The sequence below is a fragment of the Ictidomys tridecemlineatus genome, chromosome 5 (assembly GCF_052094955.1).
Source record: "Ictidomys tridecemlineatus isolate mIctTri1 chromosome 5, mIctTri1.hap1, whole genome shotgun sequence".
Taxonomy (NCBI): Eukaryota; Metazoa; Chordata; class Mammalia; order Rodentia; family Sciuridae; genus Ictidomys; species Ictidomys tridecemlineatus.
Window position 1 is genome coordinate 16,309,733 of NC_135481.1, and position 23,417 is coordinate 16,333,149.

General features: G+C 37.8%; 1 protein-coding gene across 4 annotated transcripts in view; it reads left to right on the forward strand.

Annotated features, from left to right (window-relative positions):
* The window catches only part of Aagab (alpha and gamma adaptin binding protein), a 49,674-nt gene extending 26,908 nt beyond the window's left edge, over positions 1–22,766 (forward strand). For 2 of the 4 annotated variants that reach the window (XM_013359861.4, XM_013359862.4), the window contains exons 6-10: positions 13,704–13,786; positions 14,541–14,751; positions 19,851–19,955; positions 20,413–20,462; positions 21,123–22,766. In XM_013359861.4, coding sequence (XP_013215315.1) covers positions 13,704–13,786; positions 14,541–14,751; positions 19,851–19,955; positions 20,413–20,462; positions 21,123–21,200 — 527 coding nt within the window. In that variant the 3' untranslated portion in view covers positions 21,201–22,766. The remainder of the gene's footprint in view (positions 1–13,703; positions 13,787–14,540; positions 14,752–19,850; positions 19,956–20,412; positions 20,463–21,122) is intronic. The other 2 variants (XM_005316725.5, XM_078049415.1) reach the window with 2 other exon arrangements.
* Positions 22,767–23,417: the final 651 nt, after the last annotated feature.

Below are 23,417 nucleotides of genomic sequence, written 5' to 3' on the forward strand. Positions count from 1 at the left end.
GTTTTTATATTCAGCAGAGATTGTAGGAATAATTATAATTCTCAACTGAGACCCATTGGATGTGGGGAGATACATAGCATATGTTACATACATCCTCTGAAGATGTTGATTTGCCTGGTTCCCATTGAGAAGTGTTTAACTGTTAAGCACTATTATCAGTGGGTGAGTAGGATGTGCCATTTCAGCTGCCCTACAAAGAAAACTTAGGAACTTCTGAGCTATTTTGTTTCATTCAGTATAGGAATGGCTTTCTTGGCATTCTTGTAGGATGACCATCTACCCTTTCTGGTTGAATACTTCAAGTACTAGGTAGCTCAGTGCCTTGTAAAGTAGTTCTAGAAGCAGTTAATTTCATAAAGAAGTCAAAGAACTGTTCTGTTAATTCTCAGCAAATAGAATAACTTTTTGTGCTGGCATTTTGGCAAAAGAACATTTATTTTACTTTGTGTCATAATGCTGAGAAAATGATAAAAAATTGTGTCTGTCAAAGATGTATTTCCTCTGCTTCTACCCTTTTACTGTTATCTTTCATTTTGATTTGCTTATTCTTCTGAGTTTTCCTAATAGATGAAGAAAGTTCCTACAGACCTGGAAAACATTTAGCTCAGGGCAACTGAAGTGATAAAGGAGATGAGAATAATGGAATTATATAAAATAATAAAAGTGGTAAACTACAACTGAGAAGAAATGTCATTATAATCTGTATTATAGGGCATGTAAAAGGCACATAAGGATGTGATTTCTCAAATTCCAGATTGCTATAACTCAGGGACATTACCCAGAGCCTTTTTTTTTTTTTTTTTGGTACCAGGGATTGAACCCAAGGACGCTTAACCATTGAGCCACATCTCCTGCCCTTTTTATATTTTATTTAGAGACGGGGTCTCACAGTTGCTTAGGACCTTGCTAAATTGCTGAAACTGGCTTTGAACTCGTGATCCATCTGTCTCAGTTCCCAAGCTACTAGGATTACAGGTGTGCACATCATGTCCAGCTCCCAAAGCTATTTTTTACTGAATGTACTGGCAGTAATTTATAGTGTACATTACGCTAAGAGATGATTCAGTCAGAAAGTCGTACGGTTCAAAGGCAGGCTATAACAAATTCTCATGAATGACAGTTGACCTAATTCAAGTTGAGAAGGTAGTTGGCCTAAACTTTTGAGGCTGTTATCTTGAAAAACAATCATCATGCTTTTCTTCCCAGTATTTTTCAATGTGCTATTTTTTTTCTACCAGGTCTTCTGCAGGTTAGGTTGGACCAGATCACATGTTCTTGTGTTTTAGAACTTAATACAGGGAATTGTTTTCTTTGACACAATGGTGAGAGTGAATTAGCCAGGGCAAAACGGTTAGAATGTAGCATATCCATGTGTGCATATGGAATGGTTCTTCCTGTTACAGGTGGCAGAAGAGAGGCCCAAGGGAGTAGAGGCAGGTTGCCATATTCACACAGTGAGGTAGTAGCTAAGGTAGGACCAGATGGCAGGTCTCCTGACTAGGAGTATTGTGTATTTTTCCATTACAGTGTGTTTGTTTACATTATTATCTGTCAGAGAAATGAATACAATGGTTAAATACGTTACTCAGATTTCATGGGAAATATTGGCAGAGCCAGATGAGTTCATTGGCCCCAGAACTTCTATAGACTAGATACTCAGGCATGAGTAAGATTTTAATGGGACTGGTTAGAATTAATGATTATATCAGAGATTTTGGGCTTTTTTGCTTATTGTCTTTAAATAAATCATTCTATATAGTTTATGTGGATTAGTGTTAATATTAACCATATCCATTGTCTCTGAATTTAATCCAAAGTATAGTTAAAGCTCCTGGATAGTTGGTATAATAAATACTTATGAATTATTTGTTAGTGGGCAAAAAGTTTATTTTTGAATTATGTGACTTGGAATCACAATAAGATTATTATGAGATTATTATTTCTTCAGTTTGAGTTATGACTGTGCATAGCGAGTACTAAGTTAATATCTTTTTTGTTTGTACTTAATATCAGTGTTAAGAGCAAACAGGTTAAATGATAGTACTACAGTTGTAGGTGGTTATGTTTTGAGAACTGCGTTTTTAGGGGATTGCATCGCTGTGTGAACATCACAGACTGCACTTACATGAACCAGGATGGGACAGATCAGTCACTCCACTCTGTCTCCACTCAGAGGCTAAACACAAGAATGAGAAGGCTGATGCTGGCATACTGTACAGTAAAATTTTTTTTATAAATAGAAGTATACTTTAAAATAACAATAAAAATTACAGTTAATACATAAACCAGTAGCAGTCATTTATTATCATTTTCAAGTATTACACACTTATATAATTTTATATGCTATATAGCTTTATAGGACTGGCAGCACAGGAGGTTTGTTTACTCTAGCATCGCCACAAACACACAATGTGTTACGCTAAGCTGTTAGAGGGTGATAGGAAATTCTCAGCTCCACTATAATCTCAGGAGACCACTGTTGTATGTGCAGCTTGTGGTTGCCTGGATGTTGTGTGGTCTATAACTCTACTAGAAAGCAGTTTAAATAAATCTGCCTAATGGACATGACTTCTGTATCAATTTAGTCTTTTATTTTTGGCTCCAACAGTGTCTTGTTTTCTGCATTTTTTCCCATGTGTTTCACATAATGAAAAACTTGATTGTTTATGTTACCCCATTGCCTTTTTAAAAAATTGAATCTTTTTAGTTATACATGACAATAGAATCCATTTTACCATGATTATAAAAGCATGGAATATCTCTTGTTCTCATTCATTCAGCCCCAGTACCTCACCTCTCCTCCTCCTCACCTTCTTCTCCCTTCCCTCTGTTGTTTACAGCATACATTCTTAACAAGGGCATTATATCCCCCAGGGGGATAAACTTTGATCAATTCTTGAGGGGCAAGAGAAATCTTACTTTTTTATGTATGAAGTATAGCTGTATATACAATGAAGAAACATATATATGGTATGTCTATGATATTACTATTTCAATGAGAAAGTATGTCAGAATTAGAAAATAAATATCTAAAAAGTTTCTGGGGAGCCATAATGAAAATGGTTGAGCAACATTGAGCTGGAGTATCTGGCCCTGTATGGTAAGTTAAAGGAAACTTCCAAGTACCATCTTATTTATTGTGAAGGACAGATTCTAGGGAAGACAATTTCCATTTATCATGAAAAGTATGACCTCAAATGGACCAGGAAAAGAAGAGGTTAGGATGCCTTTGCAACTGTGTAGTGTTTTCCAGTATATCCAGCCATATTATTTCATTTACTGAATAACCTTTCCTATGTATGTTGTTGTGCCTTAAATTTCTTCTACCTGAAAACCTGGCCATAACCTAAGGAAAGAAGTGTAGATAAAATCTCAACTGACTAGTTGAGTTACCCACATCTCCTATCAGAACCTGGTTTGTGGCTTAGAAACCATTTGGGTTTGTCATTTATAATTTGGTAGTATTTTTTTGTTATGCCTTTTAAAAGTTTGTTTCCTCTCCCTGGCCCTTCACACCACCCACCCCCACTTTGGTCTCTAGTGAGATTGTCTTCTCTTTAAAAAAAACCTGTTACAAAGAATTTCGTTGTCATTAGATGATATAGGTATTATGTTGAAGGTAGTGCCTTGAACATGTGAGGCATCTATAAGTAATGGTTTTAAGGCAAGCAAAAGAAGATGATTAATGGAAGCCTGGTCAGTTGTTCTTTTTGGTTTTGTTCACATAGGAAAGTAGTAGTATACAATAGTCTTGTTTGATATAGTGCCAGCTTAATGTTACCCAAGGCTCCTATACCTGCTTTTTCACCTGAGCACTGAAGAGTGCTGATGTGACGGGTTTAGTTTGCACTGGTAGCTCTTGGGTATCCTGTGGGTCTACCAGATACCACCAAGGAGTATGAAGGGCAAGGAGGAGAAATGTTATGACCATTTCTTTCTAATCAGCAAAGGAGGAAGTAGACTAAACAAATGTTACAAGGTTGTGATGTTGGTACCATAGTGGTAAGCAATAATGTAGAGACTGGATTTCAAAAGGCCTTAGAGTTTGCTTTTAGTCTATTATAGTTTAATCCCCAGTAATGCCGTTGGGTTAGAATTAAGTGGGATTTCAATACAAAAACCAACAATTAGTCTATTATAGTTTAATCCCCAGTAATGCTGTTGGGTTAGAATTAAGTGGGATTTCAATACAAAAACCAACAATTCTTTCATATGGTAACTTTCTGCTTGACCATAATAAATGTGAAGAGTCGATCTATTAACTTGTGTTCCCTACATGGGCTTGGTAATAGGATTCCATGGTAAAAGTCCTGGATTCCAGTTCAAGGAATCGTTTGCCACTGATATACAGAGCAGGGGTAAAAACGAGTACCAAAAACACAGGTCTATCTGTGACTTATCTGTACTTGGGCCATTTGCCTGAGAAAATAGATGGCTAATGCTCTTAAGAAAGTAAAAAAATATATATAATAATAATTAAATAAAAAATTGAATCCAGTATTACAGAAAATGTAACATCAAATTAGTGAGAAGAATAGTTTTTGAAGAGGGCTGTAGTCAGATCTATCTTTGCTTGTTTGATCTTGGGCACTGGCTCCACATCTCTGGACCCAGCTTTGTAATCTCTAGGATATGTAGAACTCCACGACAGTATAGACATTCTAAGAAATAGCTCCTTGAGTCAGTGAGCTGCTCCTCTTCAACTCAGTGCTTAACATTGTGGAACCAAAGAAATGACTTGAATACTCGATGTCACCTGTGACTGTTGGGTCAAAATAAGATAAATAAGATAGGTGTTGATTTCACGTGTGTGTGTGTGTGTGTGTGTGTGTGTGTGTGTGTGTGTTTGTGTGTAGAAGGCATAACTTGGTGAAGAGATTGCCTAAGGGAAAAAGAGGAAGAAATAATTGTGATAAATTAGAGAAAATAGGAAAGAATGTGTGAGTATACTGGTGAGATTATTTAAAATATCACCTTCAACCTTATCCATAAGAAAACGAACAGAGAGTGGGAAATCTCTTTAGATCAGGCCCCCTGGAGGTGACGCTTTTCTGTTGCCACTGTGCAGAAGCAGTTTTGGTACTCTTCTTGGAGTTTACAGCTAGTCATGAACCATGTAGGAAAGCCAGATTTTCTTCATGGCGAAGTCTTGTTCCATTGCTTTTATTTCCCATGCTCAGTTCTCAGTAAATTTTTACTGGATTCTAAACATTCTTTTGAGAATTCTTCAGGAATGCGGTGAGCTTCAGGCTCTGTAGATTGGATGATTATTGGAATTAGTGTAAAGCTTTCCTTGACAACTTCAGAAATGACAGCATTCATTCTGATGTTTAGTTAATTTATTTAGAATTAGAGTGTATATGTGCATAAAAAACCAAAGACAGTTACTAAGTATATTAATTAGTACCTTTGGTGATTTAATTTTCTTCTTTGTACTTTTCTCTATTTTCTAAATTTTCTGCAGTGAATGGATTGTTTATATTAAGGAAGAAGAGAAAAACATAGTCTCATTATTTGCTGGTTATGTTCGTTGTCTGTTCAAGTGTTGGCAGAGGCAGTTCTTTACTTATGAGCAAGTATCCCAGGTTCACAGGGAGGACAGATTCATCTTTCTGAATCTAAGCTAAAGGTGGAGCCAGATATACTACTGAGGCCTGTTTCCCTAGATGTACTTCAAAGTTTTGCCTTTTCAAGCAATAGTTCAGTGAAAGTGAATAAATTATTTTTTAAAATTGTTTTGTCATTTCAAAAGACACTTCATTTCACTGGATATGGTGGTACATACCTATAATCCATCCCAGTGACTCAGGAGGCTAAGGCAGGAAGATCTCAAGTTTGAAGCCAGCTTTGGCAAGACTCTATCTCAAAAATAAAAGGGGCTGGGAATGTAACTCATTGGTAAAAGGGCCCCTGGATTTATTTAACAAAAAGAAAATTATTTCAATTTGCCACGGAAACATGATATGCAATAGAAAAGCATAGGTTATTTTCCAGATAGTAGTAACATAATTTCTGATGGAATACTTTCTTAAAAAATTTTTAACCCAGATAGTTTGGTATGATTTAAGATTATCATTGAAAAATAGATGTAACTTTTCTATGTAAATGAAAATCTTAGTTATGGTTATAGTAACTTTGGTCATGTTTATTTATCACATGGGTGGATGTTTCAGTGAGCTTTTTTGCCTCTGTGACTAAAAGACCCGACCAGAACAACTCTAGAGGAGGAAAAGTTTAATTAAGGGATCATGGTTTCGGAGGTCTCAGTCCACATACAGCCAGCTCCATTCTCCAGGGACTCCAAGTGAGGCTGAACATCTTGGCAGAAGAGTGCGGCAGAGGGAAGTGTCTTGCATAATATCAGAAAGCAGAGAGATACCACATAGCCACGTCCCCGAGTCCCATCTCCTCCAGCCACACCTTACCACTTCAATTACCACTCAGTTAATCCCTGTCAGAGGATTAATTCACTGATTGGGTTAGGACTCTTACAACCCAATCATTTCTCCTCTGAATCTTCTTGCATTGTCTCACACATGAGCTTTTGGGGGACACCTCACATCCAAACCATAACAGTGGAAAAGAACATGTTCATGATAAAAGGAAAATATTTTGTGTGGAAAGGAAGAAGATGATAGAAAACTTATAATATGAGAAAAGCTCAGCCTTCTCAAGATGATGCCTAATAATAGTTATTTTAAAGAAAGCCCAAAATATGTACACAGAAATATCTAAGAGGTAATGTAAGAGATTTGGGGGTATAGTCATGTCAATTCTTAACACTTACTAATGTACATAGGTGTAAAAACTTCCTTATGTAGCTAATGATTGCAGCCTCTATGTGGTAGCCATGTCTCAGGTGTGGGAGACCAACCTTGCATGTGACTTGGTCACACTCCCCCCGCTGGGTGATTGAGACATCAGGCAGATGCTGCTAGATGCTCCACCCTTCTTGGGTTGGAGGGATAGTGTCTTTGTGCATGGGTGTGCCTTCCTACAGCCCCATGGGTGGAGCTATGCTCACCTGTTTCTTTGTAATATTACCACTTGCCCTGTTTGGGATAGAATGTTCCATAGAAATGCCTTTTGTGTGTCCCCTTCTCTTACTGTGCCCTTGGGTGTGGCCTACCTAGATGTCAGTCATCCTACTGACAGTGGACATCATGAAGATAGACTCAACTCCCTGAAACCTGACCCCTATCTCATTTGAATATCTTCATTTGAATAGGGTCAGCACGTGCATGTGGTGGCTCTCTTTCTCTCGTGCTCGCGCTCGCGCTCTCTCTCTCTCTCTCTCTCTCTCTCTCTCTCTCTCTCTCTCTCTCTCTCTCTCTGCGGACCCTTAAGGTCAGAGGAGCCATCACAGCAACCCCAAAGAAAAAAGTATTTCTGTCTCTTGTGTGGTTATTTCACGAAACCCAGTTAGCTCAGTCCCCCTGGAGTAACCCCTGAGCGTTTTAGTCGCAGACAAAACCCTGCACTCAGGGTCAGTGGATAGTTCTGCATCCCCACCCGCATCCTTAGCATTGTGCTGAGAACCATTAGCTGTTGTCCATCTCTGCATGGAGTTCTTGACACAGTTGAGGACAGCAGTAAGCTCAAGACAGGCATTTATACTAACATGTTCTGCAAAGGGCTTCTTGATTGCCATTTACAAAAGTAAATGGCACCCAGGCAAAGGAGATTGTGAGCCAAAGTTGAGTGTAGAAATTCCCCAGAGCAGGGGGAGAATATTTCTAATGCTGACAGGAAGGGAACATGGAATCTTTTAAATGTCTTGATTCTCTTTTTTTTTTTAAATCAAAAGTATTTTCAAAGCCAGATGCAGTGGTGCTGCATGCCTATTTTCCCAGCTACTTGGGAGGCTGAGGCAGGAGGATCATGAGTTCAAAGACAGCCTTAGCAACTTAGTAAGGCTCTAAGCAACTTGGCAAGAAAGATCGTGTCTCAAAATAGAAAATTAAAAAGGGCTGTTGATGTAACTTAGTATTTAAGTGCACCTGTGGTTAATCCCTGGAATGAATGAATGAATGAATGAATGAATAAATAAATAAATAGCTTTCTTTTTCCAGTAGTAACTTAAAACCTGAAGATTTTGGCCAAAAATTTTCTGTCCTGATTAGTAGATTCGTATTAGTGACTTAGCTGAAGGCGATTTTGACCCCAGGGGACATTTGGCAGTGTTAAAGGTACCTGTAGGTCAAGACCAAGGATGCTGACCTGGATGGCCAGGTAGAAGCAAGGAGGGCAAGATCCTTGACACACTGAAGAGTCCTCCAGCATCAAGTGTCTATAGGGCTGAGATTGAGAAACCCTGGTCTATGTGTACTAAAGGCACAGTGAAGGGATATTAGGACCTAACCACCTGTTTTCTTTTGAGTTTTATGTGACCAGTGCCTCTAAGAGTTACAGGGCTGGCGACTGGGATCTGTTAGTGAGTGACACTGAAGTGGCATATGATTAGTCATTAGTCCTGAGTTGTTTAGCTTACTTCTGTAAAAATCAGTCTAAGCCATGAAAGACAACTGACTAAAGAGAACTGGATATGTATAAAAAAACATCTTGTATTTGACCCAAATTTATGTCATGCCTCATATTTGATAATAAAAATATTGTAAACATCTCAACACTACTTTTTACCAAGAGTTCTGGGCTCAATGAAGAGAATATAGGATTTAGAACAGAGTCCTAGATCTCAAGTTCTGGGCCCAGCTTTGTGACTTTGGACAAGTTACTTGATCTCTCTGAGTTATAATACTATAAGAGAGAATAATAAATCCTTTGTAAAAGAGGATAATACAGTAAATAAGATATATGTTGATATGTTTGTGGGTGGAAGACAGTCCTCAAGCATTGTATGTTCCACGCTTAAAAATTATCTTGCACATATTAAGCATTCAGTAAATATTGCCTATTAAGAACTATTACAGTAATTCTGCAAGCCTAGTATTGTTATACCCACTGCATAAATGTGGAAATGGGTTCAGAGAAGGTATAACTTATGTAAGAATACACAGTGAATGGTAGAACTAGGATTTAAATACATCCATTTAAATCCATCTTAAAAAATATTAAACAGTTTCTTATCTCCAGATTCTCACTTATCATATTGCCTTGAAAAGAGGGAAAAGGGCAGAAAAATGAAAGGAAAAAATACCTTTTAAAAATCATCCTCTTATTCCCATACTAAAACCCTCTCCTTTTGCCTGGATTTTTAACCCTCTAAATATCTTGTGTAATGTATGTCAAAATTGCTATGTGAAATGTATTTTGGGTTTCTAAGACAAACAGTGTTTCTTTAGACTTGTAAGGAGGTATCTGAACAATTTCACATCTTTCAAGTTTTCTTGAAACTTGTTAAAAAACATTTTATCATCCCTAGCCCTTGAGAATTGCCCATTTTAAATTTGTTTTCTAGAGGCTAAAAAAGTTTTGTTTCCAAAACTTGCTGGAAAAATTTGTGCCAGTAACCAGCACCACTATATTCTTTTTTTCTTTTTTAATGACACTATTATTCTTACCTATTATTCCACTGATGCCAACTTACTAGACCCCTGAAATGGAATCAGGTGTTTTTAGTATATATAATGGTGCTTCCTTATCTTTGGTTTCACTTAACCTACAAACACAATCCAGATATTCCAGATATAAACAACTCATCAGTTTTAAATTATGCACTTATTCTGGGTAACTTGATGAATTCTTGCATTGTCCCACTCCATCTTGCCCAAGATGTGAATTGTTTCTTTGTCCAGTGTCTTTGGACTGAGTATGCTACTTTCGTGTTCGTCATGATAGCTATCTTGGTGGTCTGATACACTGCTGAGGTATTCAGTGTTTATGTTCAGGTAACCTGTATTTTACTTAATCATGGCTCCAAAGAGCAAGAGTAGTGATGCTGGCAATTCAGATATGATAAAGATTTAAGTATCATCTCATGTTGTCACAAGAAGGAAGGTAAATTCAATATAATAAGTTTTAAGAGAAAGTGACCATATTCACATTAACTATTTTGCAGTATATTGTTATAATTGTTCTATTTTATTGTTGTTAATCTCTTAACTGTGTCTAATTTATAAATGAAACTTTGTCATAAGTATATATTTATAGATTGGTTGGGACCACGTTTTTTGGATTTTGGATATTGTTGATTTTGGAACATTTGTAGGGAGATAGTTTCAGAAAGAACCCAGGTCTAAACATGATATTCAGTTATGTTTCATAAACACCTTATAGCCTAAAAGTAATTTTATATAATAGTCATACTGCACCTGCATTTTGACCATGACCTGTCACATGAGGTCATGTGTGGAATTTTTTTCCACTTTTGAGATCATGTTGGTGTTCAAAAATTTTTGGATTTTGGAGCAGTTTGGATTTCTGGATTAGGGATGTTCAAGCTATATAGTGGGGGGAAAAAGCATAAATAGGGTTTGGTGCTATCCATGGCTTTAAGCCTCTGCTAGTATTGGTACACATCCCCTGAGAAAAAAAAGGGACTACTGTTCTTACAACTCTGTTATTGTTCCCGAATAATTAACATACCACCGTCTCCCTTTTGGCATCTGAAGTTCCAGAAGAATCAGTTGAATAGATTGATTTGTTCCTTCCTAGTCTAATATTTTGTGGCATCAGTAAAACCTATAGGTGCTAGAGCCAATTTTAACAACTATCTGATAAAGGAATAAATTCTTCTTAGTAGGGATGACATTTCCATGCCCTGAATCCTGGGGACACACACACATACATAATTCTAGCAAATAAGAAAAGATTTATGTGATTATTTTCTATGAGACTCAGAATAGTTGGAGAGTGGGTGCACATGGGCAGAATCTTAAAAAATATTAAACCAGGCAAAACAGTTTCTTTAAAGCCATTGTGTATAAAGTATCATCCAAGTCTTTTGAGCAACATTAATATGCAAGCAGTCTGCTTTGGATAAACAAAAGTAAATTGTTTTCCCAATTATATAAATTGATATGCTTCTGACTTCCTTAAAATATAAGCAATGGAACATAATGAACTTTCTTGTTAGTTGACTGAATTCTCCATTGTTTATAAGAAAAATATTGAGCAAAAGTTCTTCTAGGTTATTGTAATTAGCCTGAAACCTGATTATAAACCTAGTTCATCTGTGAGCCTACTAAGGTTCTGAAATTTAAGATTCTTATTTTTCTCTGTTAATTGGCAGGGGCGGGGGGGGGGGGGGGCGCGACACCAAACAACTTAAGCCCAGCAATTCCAGGTTACTGTTAAGAGAGGCCAAAGGAAACCTCTTTGTAAAATTGAAAATTTCTAGAGTCTAAGGGACCTTAATTATATTTAGCAACCAACTCATTTTACAGATCAGAATGTTGAAGCACAGAAAGATTAACTTTTCTAAGATCACATGGGTAGGCATAGCCATGAATGAAATCCAGGTTTTCTGACTACTATCTCTATTCTCTTCCCACTGTTCTTTTTCATTATTTTAAGATCGGGCATTAAACATTTATACTCTTTTTTTATTGTGGTAAAATATGCATAATATAAAATCATTAAATTTCAAAGTATTCTTTGTCATAGGTGAATAATACATGAATATGGAACAGAAGTCAAAAGGCACACAAAAGTTTACAGTCTATTGTTCTGACAGCCCCGCTCCTTGAACTCCCTCCTTGAACTCCTGTCCATCCCAATTCCCCTTCTCGAAAATAGCCACTGTAAAGAATGAGGCATTTTAAACGGACCATTTTGGTCTAATATGCACAAACTGACATTGTGTTGCATTTTTCTTCATGAGTTGCAGTCTGGCCTGCCAAGTTTAGGGAATGCCCAGTAGAGGAAACACATAAGCCATGGAATTGGAATGTGGAGAGATTTATGAATTGGATTTGAAAATTACCCCCAATCCAAATTATTTCATGTAATAGAAGGAGGGCTGTCTTACTGCAGTAGTTTATTATGCAGATACTGCCTTTTGTACAGAGAACCCCGAGTAAAAGAGCCCTCATATATCCTCTGACAAGGAAAAACCCAAGTCTTGCATGACTCCTTGCAATTGCTTTACAGTTAATAGTACATCAGCCAGAAGAAAGCTGGAGATGCTCTGAAACTGTCAGTGGAGGGCAGTGGTCTGCTTCTTTCAGGCCTCTGAGCCTGGGAAGCCTTAATGCCCTGCCCTTGGATTGGGTGAGGAGAGGAAGGCGGGGGCTCTAGGAGTATACATGCACTTGTGACCACACTACTACTTTTGAGGTTGAACAGTATGAAAAGCAGCTGGTAGCAATGCCTTTTTGTGCTATCGAGTCCTGGGTTGTCTGCCCAGCGCAGGTACTAGCGACTGCCTAGGATGACAGATCTGGCTCAGAAATGCTGTAGGCTAACGTCCAGCAGGCCACAGTTGGGTTCATCCTGGCTTAAAAGGCACATCCCACCCAGTGAATGGAAGAAGGAAGGGAACTGTGACCATTTCTCTTTGGATACCTGTGAGTGAGTATCTTGACACCAGGTTTCACCTGGGGAAATTATATAGGAAGTTTGTAGGTGGCTTAGAGGAAGAGAGAGGAGAATGGGTTGAAGGAAGTTATGGAGTAGGAAAGGCAAGGTGGGAAGAAGTTGTGTTTTTGAGAGAGAAGTTCTTTGACTTCATTGCTGTTAGACTGTTGGATTGTTCTACTTAAGGTGATGGTTTTCAAATTTCTTTGATCCTGAGTTTAACCTAGAATACTTGCTAAAAATTGAGATTGCTTGACTTCTGTCCCATATGGTAACTTAGTGAGTCTCAGGTAGAGTCTCTGAATCCTGGGGTGGTTTTGATACGATTTCAGGTGATTCTGGGGAACCATACTGGATCAGGGCTAGAGGGTACATCTTTATCAGCTCTGGACATTCTACACCAGGTTTGTGTTTTGTTGTGATATGAGCATAAAGAGTGTGGGGAGCCTTAACTGCAGATGGCTAATTCATATCAAGATTACAGCTTTTTTCCAAAAAGTATGCATGTTCCTTTTTACTTGATAATAATACCTTGAGGTTGATTCTTTAAAAATATTTTTGATTGTTGAAAACACTGGAATATTAATTAATAGTAACTGTTTAAACAACAGTGCCATTAATCTTTGCAAATAGAATCACAGATTTACCTTTGTTGTAATGGCTTTACCATTATTTTGACCTAGACTAATATTCTGTAATTTTAAATTTATTTAGAAATGAGAGGGTATATGTGTTAGTCAGCTTTGTGTCACTGTGACAAAAACAACAACAACAACACGATAATTCAATCAATTTTTAAGGAGGAAAGGCTTATTTTGGCTCATGGTTGCAGTCCACAAGCCTCTGGTAAAACAGCACATGAAGGCGGAGCATGTAGTGGAGAAGGCTGGGTGTTCACCTCAAAGTGGCCAGGAAGCAAAAAGAGAGAAGGGCCCAGGAGCCCAGTGTGCTCTTCAAGGGCCTGTTCCCAGTGACTTCCCTTCCTCCACCTAGACCCAACCTCCTTAATGTTCCATCACCTCCCAGTAGGGACCAAGTCTTTAACAAATGGGCCTCAGTGGGAGATTTCAGATCCAAATGATAGCAGTATGATAATTGACTATAACTATTTTTTTATAGTTAGAACTTTAATAATGAGGACATAATCTCATTTGATTATCACAGTCTTTTTAACAACTATAACAAAAATAAATCATAAATTTCAGTGATTGTATTTTTCTTTTCAGATAGAAACCAAGGTTTTAGCCTTCTCAACTCATTGGCTGCAACAAACCATAGCATTGGATCAGCAGAGACCTGTCACTCAGAGGTAAAGATGTTTTTGGATCTTTTCTCCTCTTTGGCCGTAATTTCTCCTTGTTATTATGAATCTTTACACATTCATTGTTTTTTTTTCTTTTTTTTTAAGAGGTGATAGGATATTAAAAATAGATGCAAGGAGAATCTAAAGTAGCCCTATTGTGCCTGGTATCTGTTGTGAGAAGGGTAGTTCAGCCCCCGTGAAAGCAGTCAGCACTTTCAAAATGTTGACAATTGGGCTAGTGTGTGTATGTGTGTGTGTGTATGTGTGTGTGTGTGTTTGCTAGAGTGTTTTTTATAATATGCTAGGATTTCCTTGAGACATAAACTTGCCTCCAGATCTTTAACTAGTAATTGAAACTGGTAGTTCTCTTAATACTTCATGCATACAAGGCCGTATACAAATCAGAGGAAAGGTCCCTGCCCTGAATGAGCTGATAAACCAGTTTCAACCCTCTGTCCTCAGGACTCTGGTCCAGATTTACCTTGGTTAACATGCTGAAACCAAGACTAAATGATATGGTGCTATGCTGTCTTTCCAGGGGCCTTTTTCTTAGCCTCTGAGCTATTTGCATTATGATGTGTAGGTTCTCAGATTTGAAATATAACATGAATCTTAGATGATGCAAATGAAAACATGTTTTAATAGCTTGTAGCAAAATCATAGCACTTTCTAGTTTTTCCTTGAGGGAAAATATTCCTGTTAGTGAATTTTCAGCCTTTTATGGTTAATGTAATCTTACTCTTTCTTTCTTTGTCTCTAGCTTGTTACCACTTCTCTACAGCCAGCAAGGGAGTGTGAAAGCGTGAGCCTTTTTGGATTTATCTCTGAAATAGTGTGCTATTCAGTTGTTGCTTATGTGTATTTTCTTCAACAGCAGTCCCATTTGCCAGCAGCAGATAGGACAGAGTCCCTCCCAGGTCATCAGGATGGTGCATCTAACACAGCAGATGCCCGGGTGGATAGCAGTGTGGGTAAGTTCCTTCTTTGGCTAGCAAGAGATAGCTCTGTGGAACTTGGAATTGACATCTTGGCAGAAATCCTGGGGGGGGGGGGGTGTTCATATTAAACATGGAAAAAGGAAGAAAATGGATGATGTACTCTAAATGAATGTAAGCCTGTGAATGTCAGAAGAAGGGGGAATTATAAGTACATAAGAAATATGTGGGCACTGTTTCTTTTTTTATCAACTTAGCAGGATCTTGATTCAGATTATCTCAGCTAAGACAGAACCAAGTAGTAAAACTACAGTTTTTTGTGGTATTTAACAGTAAGTAGTCAGAATTAATGGTGACAAGAATAATATACAACTTTCTAAGCCCTTTCATATTCTTTTAAACTTCTTTTATATCCACTTTCTCATTTGGTAATGAAGTTTGGCAAAAAAAGTTGTTTTACGGAGATGAAGTTGAAACCTAGTGAAGTTGAATCACTTGTCTAAGGACATCTAGCACCTGAAACTGAAACTGGAATCCAGTTTGATTTCCAGAAGCCAGAAAGCCAGGGAACTTAGTTGACAATAACTGTGGATATTCTACTTATATTCCTGCTTTATCTTTATGTCCCTGAGAGCTCATATGCAGTAATAACTTTTAAAAACTATTCCAGAACTATAACTTTGAAAAACTGATTATAAGGTAATCCATGTAGAAAACACAAGTAATTGGTTATAAAAACATATTAAGAAGAAAAAATTATGTATAATCTCTCTTTCTCTTCAGTTTATTCAACTTTGTCCTCTTAATCGAATCCTTCCTACTGGCTTTTAAACCTGCTTAAGTTTCTAGCAGTAAGCTGTGATCATACTGAATTGACATCACACACAGGTTGGGGGAGATGAGAAGGAACCTAAGTAACTTGGGAAACAGACCCTGAGGCTGAAAACAAAGAATGGAACACAAATACTAAACTTTCCTCAATGGATTTGTTTCTCACAGAAGTATAAGTTAGCAATTCTAAAAAGAAGAAGAAAAAAGTCTGTTTGTGTGTGTGTATGTGAATGTGCACATACATATATATACACACATATATATGATAAAAAATAAAATATATTCTAGATAATGAGGGCTTGCTTTCTCACTTAGAAGAACTTATGAATAAAGAAAGGAGAAGGCTAGAATGAACCCTTTGGTATTAAACTGGAATCTATTGTATCAGTATGAACTCACAGTTTTTAAAAACATATACTTAAAGTCAGGACATTAGGGAAATAAAAATAGATATGTGTGTACAAATGTTAGTGTATATACATAAACTTCCTAGTCCTGTCCCCAAAAGTCTAGAAGCAGCAATATCCCAGTAGTGGTAGATGCACTTAGCACTTAACAGATCTTGGTTTCTAAATACCATTCTCCAGTAAAAGGAACTAGGGCTTCTTGAGAAGTGGTTGATTCCAGGGCTAGGGCAGGGAAAAAGCAGGATGTGCCAGGAGCATCTCGGGATGCCAGAAAGTAAAGAAATACTCAAAAAAGAATGGAGAGGGGCTGGGGTTGTGGCTCCGTGGTAGAGCATTTGCCTAGCATGTGTGAGGCACTGGGTTCACTTCTCAGCACTGCATATAAATAAATAAAAATAAAGGTTCATCCATAACTTAAAAAAAAAAAAAAGAATGGGGAGACATATTAAAAGGGTACAGGAGCCAACCTGAGAGAGCTTCCAGCTGGAACAGTTTGACCAGAAAAATAAGTTAGTATATTATTGGTTTATAATTTATAGAATAAAATAAGTATTCATGGGTGTATAGTAATATAAATAAATAAGTGGGAAAGAAAGACTCCTCCCCTTTATAGAAGAATTTCAATTAAAGAATTTGTAGGAGTGAGGAAAAAACAAAAACCACCTTTGGGCACATACCACAGTGACAGGTGTCACAGGCAAGATCTACTCGAATAGGTTAAAATTAGTGGATTAAATTTTGAGTAGAAGTAGTAGGATATTTACATAGTTTAGAAGTATCTCTCCCAAGATATTTATTACAAAAGAGAAAGTAGCAGCTGCAGACTGGACAAACATGGAAGATAGTGACCATTTCACCTACATGATGCAGGTGACCTTCACCAGTAATAAAATTCACTGACTTCAGATCTCCCTGCTAGGATGCATGGAGGAGGACACATCACTTCTTGTCAAAAATGTCATAAGATGAAATCAGATAAGCCATACTAAGAGACATTATACTAAATAATTGACCAATACTCTTCAAAGAATCAAGAGTCATAAAAGGCAGCAAAAGATTGAGGAACAAACTAGAGAGAGATGATGAGATTTGACAGTTAAACTCTGTAGGATCCTGGAATAGAGTAAGGGTATGAATGGAAAAACTGATGAAGCCTGAATAAAGTCAGTGATTTAGTCACCACCATTGAATCAATATTAACTGCTCTGTATTTATACTTGTAACATGGATATATAAGAGGTTAGCACTTTAAGCTGGGTATAGTGGTACACACCTATAATTCCAGCAGCTTGGGAGGCTGAGGCAGGAGGATCATGAGTTCAAAGACAGTCTCAGCAAAAATGAGGTGCTAATCAACTCAGTGAGACCCTGTCTCTAAAGAAAATATAAAATAGGGCTTGAGATGTGGCTCAGAGATTGAGTGCCCCTGAATTCAATCCCTGGTTACCCCCCCACACCCCAAAAAAAAGGAGGTTAGCACTTGGGTAAGGTGGCTGAATGGCTTGGGGGAACTCTATATATTATTTATTTTTTATTTTTTAGTATAGTTGGACACAATGCCTTTATTTTATTTATTATGTAGTGCTGAGGATCCAACCCATGGCCTTGCACTTGCTAGGCAAGCACTCTACCCCTGAGCTACAACCCAGCCCCCTATATACTATTTTTGCAACCTTTTTTTTTTTTTTTTTGGACTGGGGATTGAACCCACAGGTGCTTTACCACTGAGCTATATCCCTAGCCCTTTTTGTTTCGATACAGGATCTTGCTAAATTGCCTAGGCTGGCCTTGAACTTGTGATCCTCTTGCCTCAGCCTCTCAAGTCACAGGTATACACCACTGTGCCTGGCATTGGCAACTTTTTTGTAAGATTAAAATAATTTCAAAGTTTGAAAAATAAAAGAAGGCAAAACAAACTAACAAAAACAAAACTCTTTCTCAACTCCACATCTCCTTTCATACCTCTTTGTTAAACCTATTTTCAATCCTTACTTCCCATTACTTCTTTCTCTCTTTTTGTTTGTTCTTTTTAGTTCCCATTACTTCTCAACTTTAAACTAGCTTTTGCCCTCACTAAACCACTAAAACATCTCTCTGTGGAGGACACCAATGACCTCATGCCACTAAATCTAACAGATATTTAGGCTTCTTGGTGGCATTCAGTCTTAAAGACAGTTCCTCACTGAAATAGTATCTTGTTTTGATCCACTCACCATGTCATCTTCTGGTTTTCTTCTTACCCTGTTGTTCCTCCTCTTTCTTTGGTAGATTATCCTCCTTTACCCAGCCTTTAAATATTGCCTTCATCAGTGTTCCACCTAAACTCCTCTTGTATATCTATTTTTAAGCATAAAGTGTATCTGTCTTTGTCCGTGGATTACTTACCATGTGTCCACAGGTAAATCACAATTTTTTATCTTCAACCTTATACCAGCTGCCTACATGACATGTCCATTGAACTAAAGCCAGCTTATCAACTAAAATGCATTTTTAAATTTTAGTTGGACATAACTTTATTCATTTTTTTATGTGGTGTTGAGAATCAAACCCAGGGCCTCACACATGCTAGGCAAGCGCTCTACCACTGAGCCACAGCCCCAGCCCTAAAATGAATTTTAATGAATTTTTAACATCAAATTGTATGGCACTGTGGTAGATGCAAAGAATTCTAAGTTATCACCTTTGTCTTCAAGGAACTTGTAGTTCAAATATGTAGAGACAGGACTTATAATGGTCAAGGCCATGAGCTTTGAAGCCCTACATAGCTGGATTCAAATAATAGCTCAACTACTAGTAGTGAGATGACCTTGAGTAAATTATTGAACCTCTCTTGGCCTTAGTTTCCTCTTCTGTAAAATAGGAATAACAAGTCTTTCCTCATAGTGCTGTTCAAAAATGAAGTGGACTCATGTAAGTTAAAGCACTCGGTAGAGCAGGCACAAAGGGTCCTTCTGGTACTGCATAGTGTGTGTGTATCAGTAGTGGTGGGGAGGTGCTAGAATGCACAGTGGCATGTGCAGGTGCCGTAGCAGCTCTGTAACTGGTGTTAAAAACAGATTTCTGAGGAAGGAGACCAGGAACTGGGATAGTTAGGGAAGACATTTGCAAGATTGTGGGCTGCGAGTGGAGAATGGATCAAAATCCTGAGTAAAGGGGCTGGGGATATGGCTCAAGCGGTAGCGCACTCGCCTGGCATGCGTGCGGCCTAGATTCGATCCTCAGTACCACATACAAACAAAGATGTTGTGTCCGCCAAAAAAACTAAAAAATAAATATTAAAAAAAATTCTGAATAAAAACAACAAACTTTGATTTAAAAAAGTAATGTACTAAGATAGAAATAGTAAAGGATTTGTAGTAAGAAAATATGAATTTAAATCAGCTCTGCTTCTGAATAGCTAGCTGTAATTTAGCTGAGTTCACTTTTGAATATGGGTTTTATCATCTATAAGTTGTGAATGATGATATCCTAATCAGCTTATATGATGTCAGTAGATGTAAAAATACTTGTAAAGTTTGGCATTAATTTTAGTCCTTATTGTTGAATCATTGTGCCTTATTGGATCTGGTGTGGCCTTGAGAGTTGCAATCACCTACTTGTCAATTCACTTACCAGCTGTGACCTAAAGCAAGTCCTTCAACTCTTGAGCTTTGATTTTCTTATCTCTGAAATGGAAGTAGTATTCCTTACCTCATTCCAGCATTGTAAGGATAAAAGAAGTTGCTGTTCACTTAGGGGCCCTCCGAGCAGCCAAGCAGGGTGAGGCTCTCTGAATTGTAAAACTGGCACACAGTGCTACTCAGTCATTGTGACATTCATGAAGGCCAGCATTAATTGCCTTAGAATTCTGTGTGTTGACAACATATATAACTAACGTGTGACAAATCTTTATTTCAGATCCCATGTTAGATCTGGATATTCAAGAATTAGCCAGTCTTACTACTGGAGGAGGAGATTTGGAGAATTTTGAAAGATTATTTTCAAAGTTAAAGGAAATGAAAGGTAATCAACTCCATTGTGTCTAATATATTCCCATACTGATGTTCATCTATTTTATATAATAGGATTTTATTTTGTAATTGCTGGATTGGATACATGGTCTGGTCTCAGCTGTCTTCAGAAAGTTAACCACTGGGGCAACTCTGCCATTCTCCATTGATAAAATTCCCTGGGGAAAATTTTTCTTTCTTTGTTCTTTTTCCTCTTAATTTTCTTTCTCCTACTGCCCTGTTTTTTTCAGTGTGTCTCATTAACATGGCATCTGTAAGATCCCCACCAATATACTCACCTCATTCCTATCTGGAAAATTTGGAAGACTTAAACTTCCTAATACCTGTAACAGCTACACCATCAACATGTCTTTGAAACCCATCTCCCATCTTCTAGTGTTAGAACACCCATATACTCCAGATTCTCCTATGCTATTAGACAAATTTCTTAAGATATATTTTCCCCCTAGACAAGGCTGCGACGCTTCCTCACGAGCAAAGAAAATTGCATGCAGAAAAGGTGAGACAATCCATCAGGTACTTATTGAGTACCTACAAAAGATCCAGTGCTGTATGATTATATTATATCACACTTCTGTACTTCTGAGGGGTCTTATAGTGAGCTTTTCATTGGATATTAACATAACTAGTTTAAAGTATTTATACAGTAGTAATACAGTTACTGAAGTCAGACTAAGATTTTTCAAATGTATGCTGAGTGACATGAACTGTATTGAGACTTGGAATATTTGCCTTTCTAACAGTTGGGTTGGAAAACTCTTAGTTGTTTTGCTTTGTTATTACCAATGCAGCACATGTCCCCTGCAGGAAACTTACGTTGGTGGTGGTATTTCTATATGAATTGTCATAATTTATTTATCCAGCTTCTTTTTTGGACTTTTAGGCCAACAGTGTACATTTTTTTGTTTCTATAAATAATAAAACTGTGCATATCCTTTGTATACACATTACCTTTACCTACAAGTCCGATTGTATCCTTAGCATAAATTCCTAGATGTGGAAGTCCCAAGTCAAAGGGTACTTCAGGATTTTGATATCTGTTGCCAGAGGGCTGGAAGGCAAAGTGTAGAACTTTAGGTTCCAGGCAGTTTAAGGCAAGTCGTGAAATGAGCTGAAATTGAGCTGTTGCCTGAAACTTGTTTCGTGCATCTCTCAACAGGTGGCCAAAGCTTTCTGGATGGCAATTGGGGGAGACAGAGATGAAATTGAAGGCCTATCTTCTGATGAAGAACACTAAATTATCCCTACTAGGTTTGACTCACAAAGATGCTAGCTTTCTACGTGAGATACTTCCTGCTCAACCCAGTAATATTTTGCTACAATTCCCATTCTCCTGTTGGCCACCTGACTTGTTTTTAGTCCCTTTAATTTTAGTGTCTAATAGGAAGTTCAGAAGAATTCTTTTCTTCTTCAGAATGTGGGAAAGAGGAGTACAATAACAATAATGAGTGAGAATCTCTCAGATATACTTTTTTGTTCGAAGAATATCTGTGATTTGTCAAGTTTAAGAAGAAAACCGCTCAGCCTTTCCAAGCCAGGCTTTTCTGTAGCATCCCCAGCATTTTCTCTTCATTGCCAGAGATCAAGGGCATATGCCATTTTCCCCACTCAAGGAGTTTACAGATCTGAGCTATGAAGCTTTTGGGAGGAGGAAAGTAGCATCTCCAGGTTGGATTTGTGCTATGGAAGGGGGGTGTGGGCAAAGTCAGTGGCCCACAGGTGTGTCTCTAATTGAAAAGGTGCTCTGGGCATCTCATTTGAGGCACAGTGTCTGAGCTCACACTACAATGAATTTAAAAAAACAGTTTAGAGACTATAAGGAATGAGGTCTCATGAAGATAAAACAGGCCCGCCACCAAGTTTTTGTGTGGAGTGGGGAGGTAAGAGAGAGACTCTTGTGGAATTCATGTGTGCGCTATGGAAACTATTCTCATGATGAGATTGTTGTGTTGGCATTATGAAGATACTTCTGTCTTACTCTTCTCCTTGCTACTTGAGATGCCAGGGCTGTGCCTTCACACTTTAAACCTTCAAAACAAGGAAGCATCCCCTTCTTCCTGTTTCAAAGACATCACTACCAAAGTAGCAACACCAGATGGTGGGTGAGGATGTGAAATATTAGGTCTTGCGTTCCTGAGCACCTTCTTTCACTCTCCAGCTTAATGGCTCCTCTGGGCCTTTTCAGGGTTACAGCCCTGAGAAAAAGCCCTGTTCTTTATCCTGACTCATTCAAACATGATTGATCACTGAAAGGAAAGTTTGAAAGAGAAAGTGGAAAATATAGCAAATAGAAATCCTTATTAAAAAAAAATCCTTATAAGCATTATAGAACCTCAAAGAGCTAGCACAAAGAATGGAATGCTATAGGGGCTAGGCTAGAGCGACCATGGGGGAAACCTTGCAGTAACTGGAGAGTTCAATAAGAGGATCCAGGGAACAATGAAAGCTATCTTAGTAGCTTTTTTGTTTTGTTTTTTCTTTCTTTTTTTTTTTTTTTAACTGTTCTGAAAGTCTTTGAGTCAGTGGTTCACCACCATCCCATCAGTGGGACTGATATTTCCTTGAGGTGACTATGCTTCTTCAAGGTGATGTTTCTTTGAATTGATTGCATTAGCCATTAAGGATGAAAGGAAGTTGGCTTTGGGGTTGCCAAAAATGTGGAATGTTTTCTTAAAACATGGAAGATTTTAGAAAATGTTAAGACACATTGGTGAGGGGAAAACAGACTAGAAAAAACTGTGATCTTGATTTTGTGGATTAAACAAAGCCAGGTAATTAAAATGATCTATTTATAAAATGCTAATGTATGTTATTATGACTTGTTTTTCTGTAGATGGTATGAGTGGGGAAAGCCTTCCATCCTTCATTGAGTTAGACATGGTGAAGAGTCTTAAGAATTCATCAAGCTCATTATTTTGGAACCCACTGTGCCTGTGTGTAATGTCTATTCATGCTTTTAAGACCTCAGCTCTCTGGGATATTGGCCCCTTATAGAGAACACATGGGATAAAGGTATCTAGTGGTATCTACTAATGGCTCATGTTCCGAAGAGTGATCATGAGCTAACAGTGCAGACACAACTGCAGTCTAGCTAAAATGACGTCTCTGCATACTACCACAAGTTATAGACTTCTAGCCAGGATTTCGGAGGAGATACTGGGCTTTTTTACCCCTACATATTTTTCTATTTGTGTGTAACAGTGTTTAGCACATATACACCCTTAATTTTACTTGGAAGGTTTGGTTCATGTTTGGTGAATATGATCACAAAGTTTGAAGATCCAAGAGTGTTGGAACTAGGTAGAGACAAGAATAAACTTTTCTTTTCCCCCAAGAAAATCATGTGTTATGTAATAATTTTAGAGTGATGAAGACATAAGGTATTTTTATAATTTAAAAATATGCTACCCTGCCAGAGCATGAGAAGATTGACAGAACCAATTTGCTTGCTCTC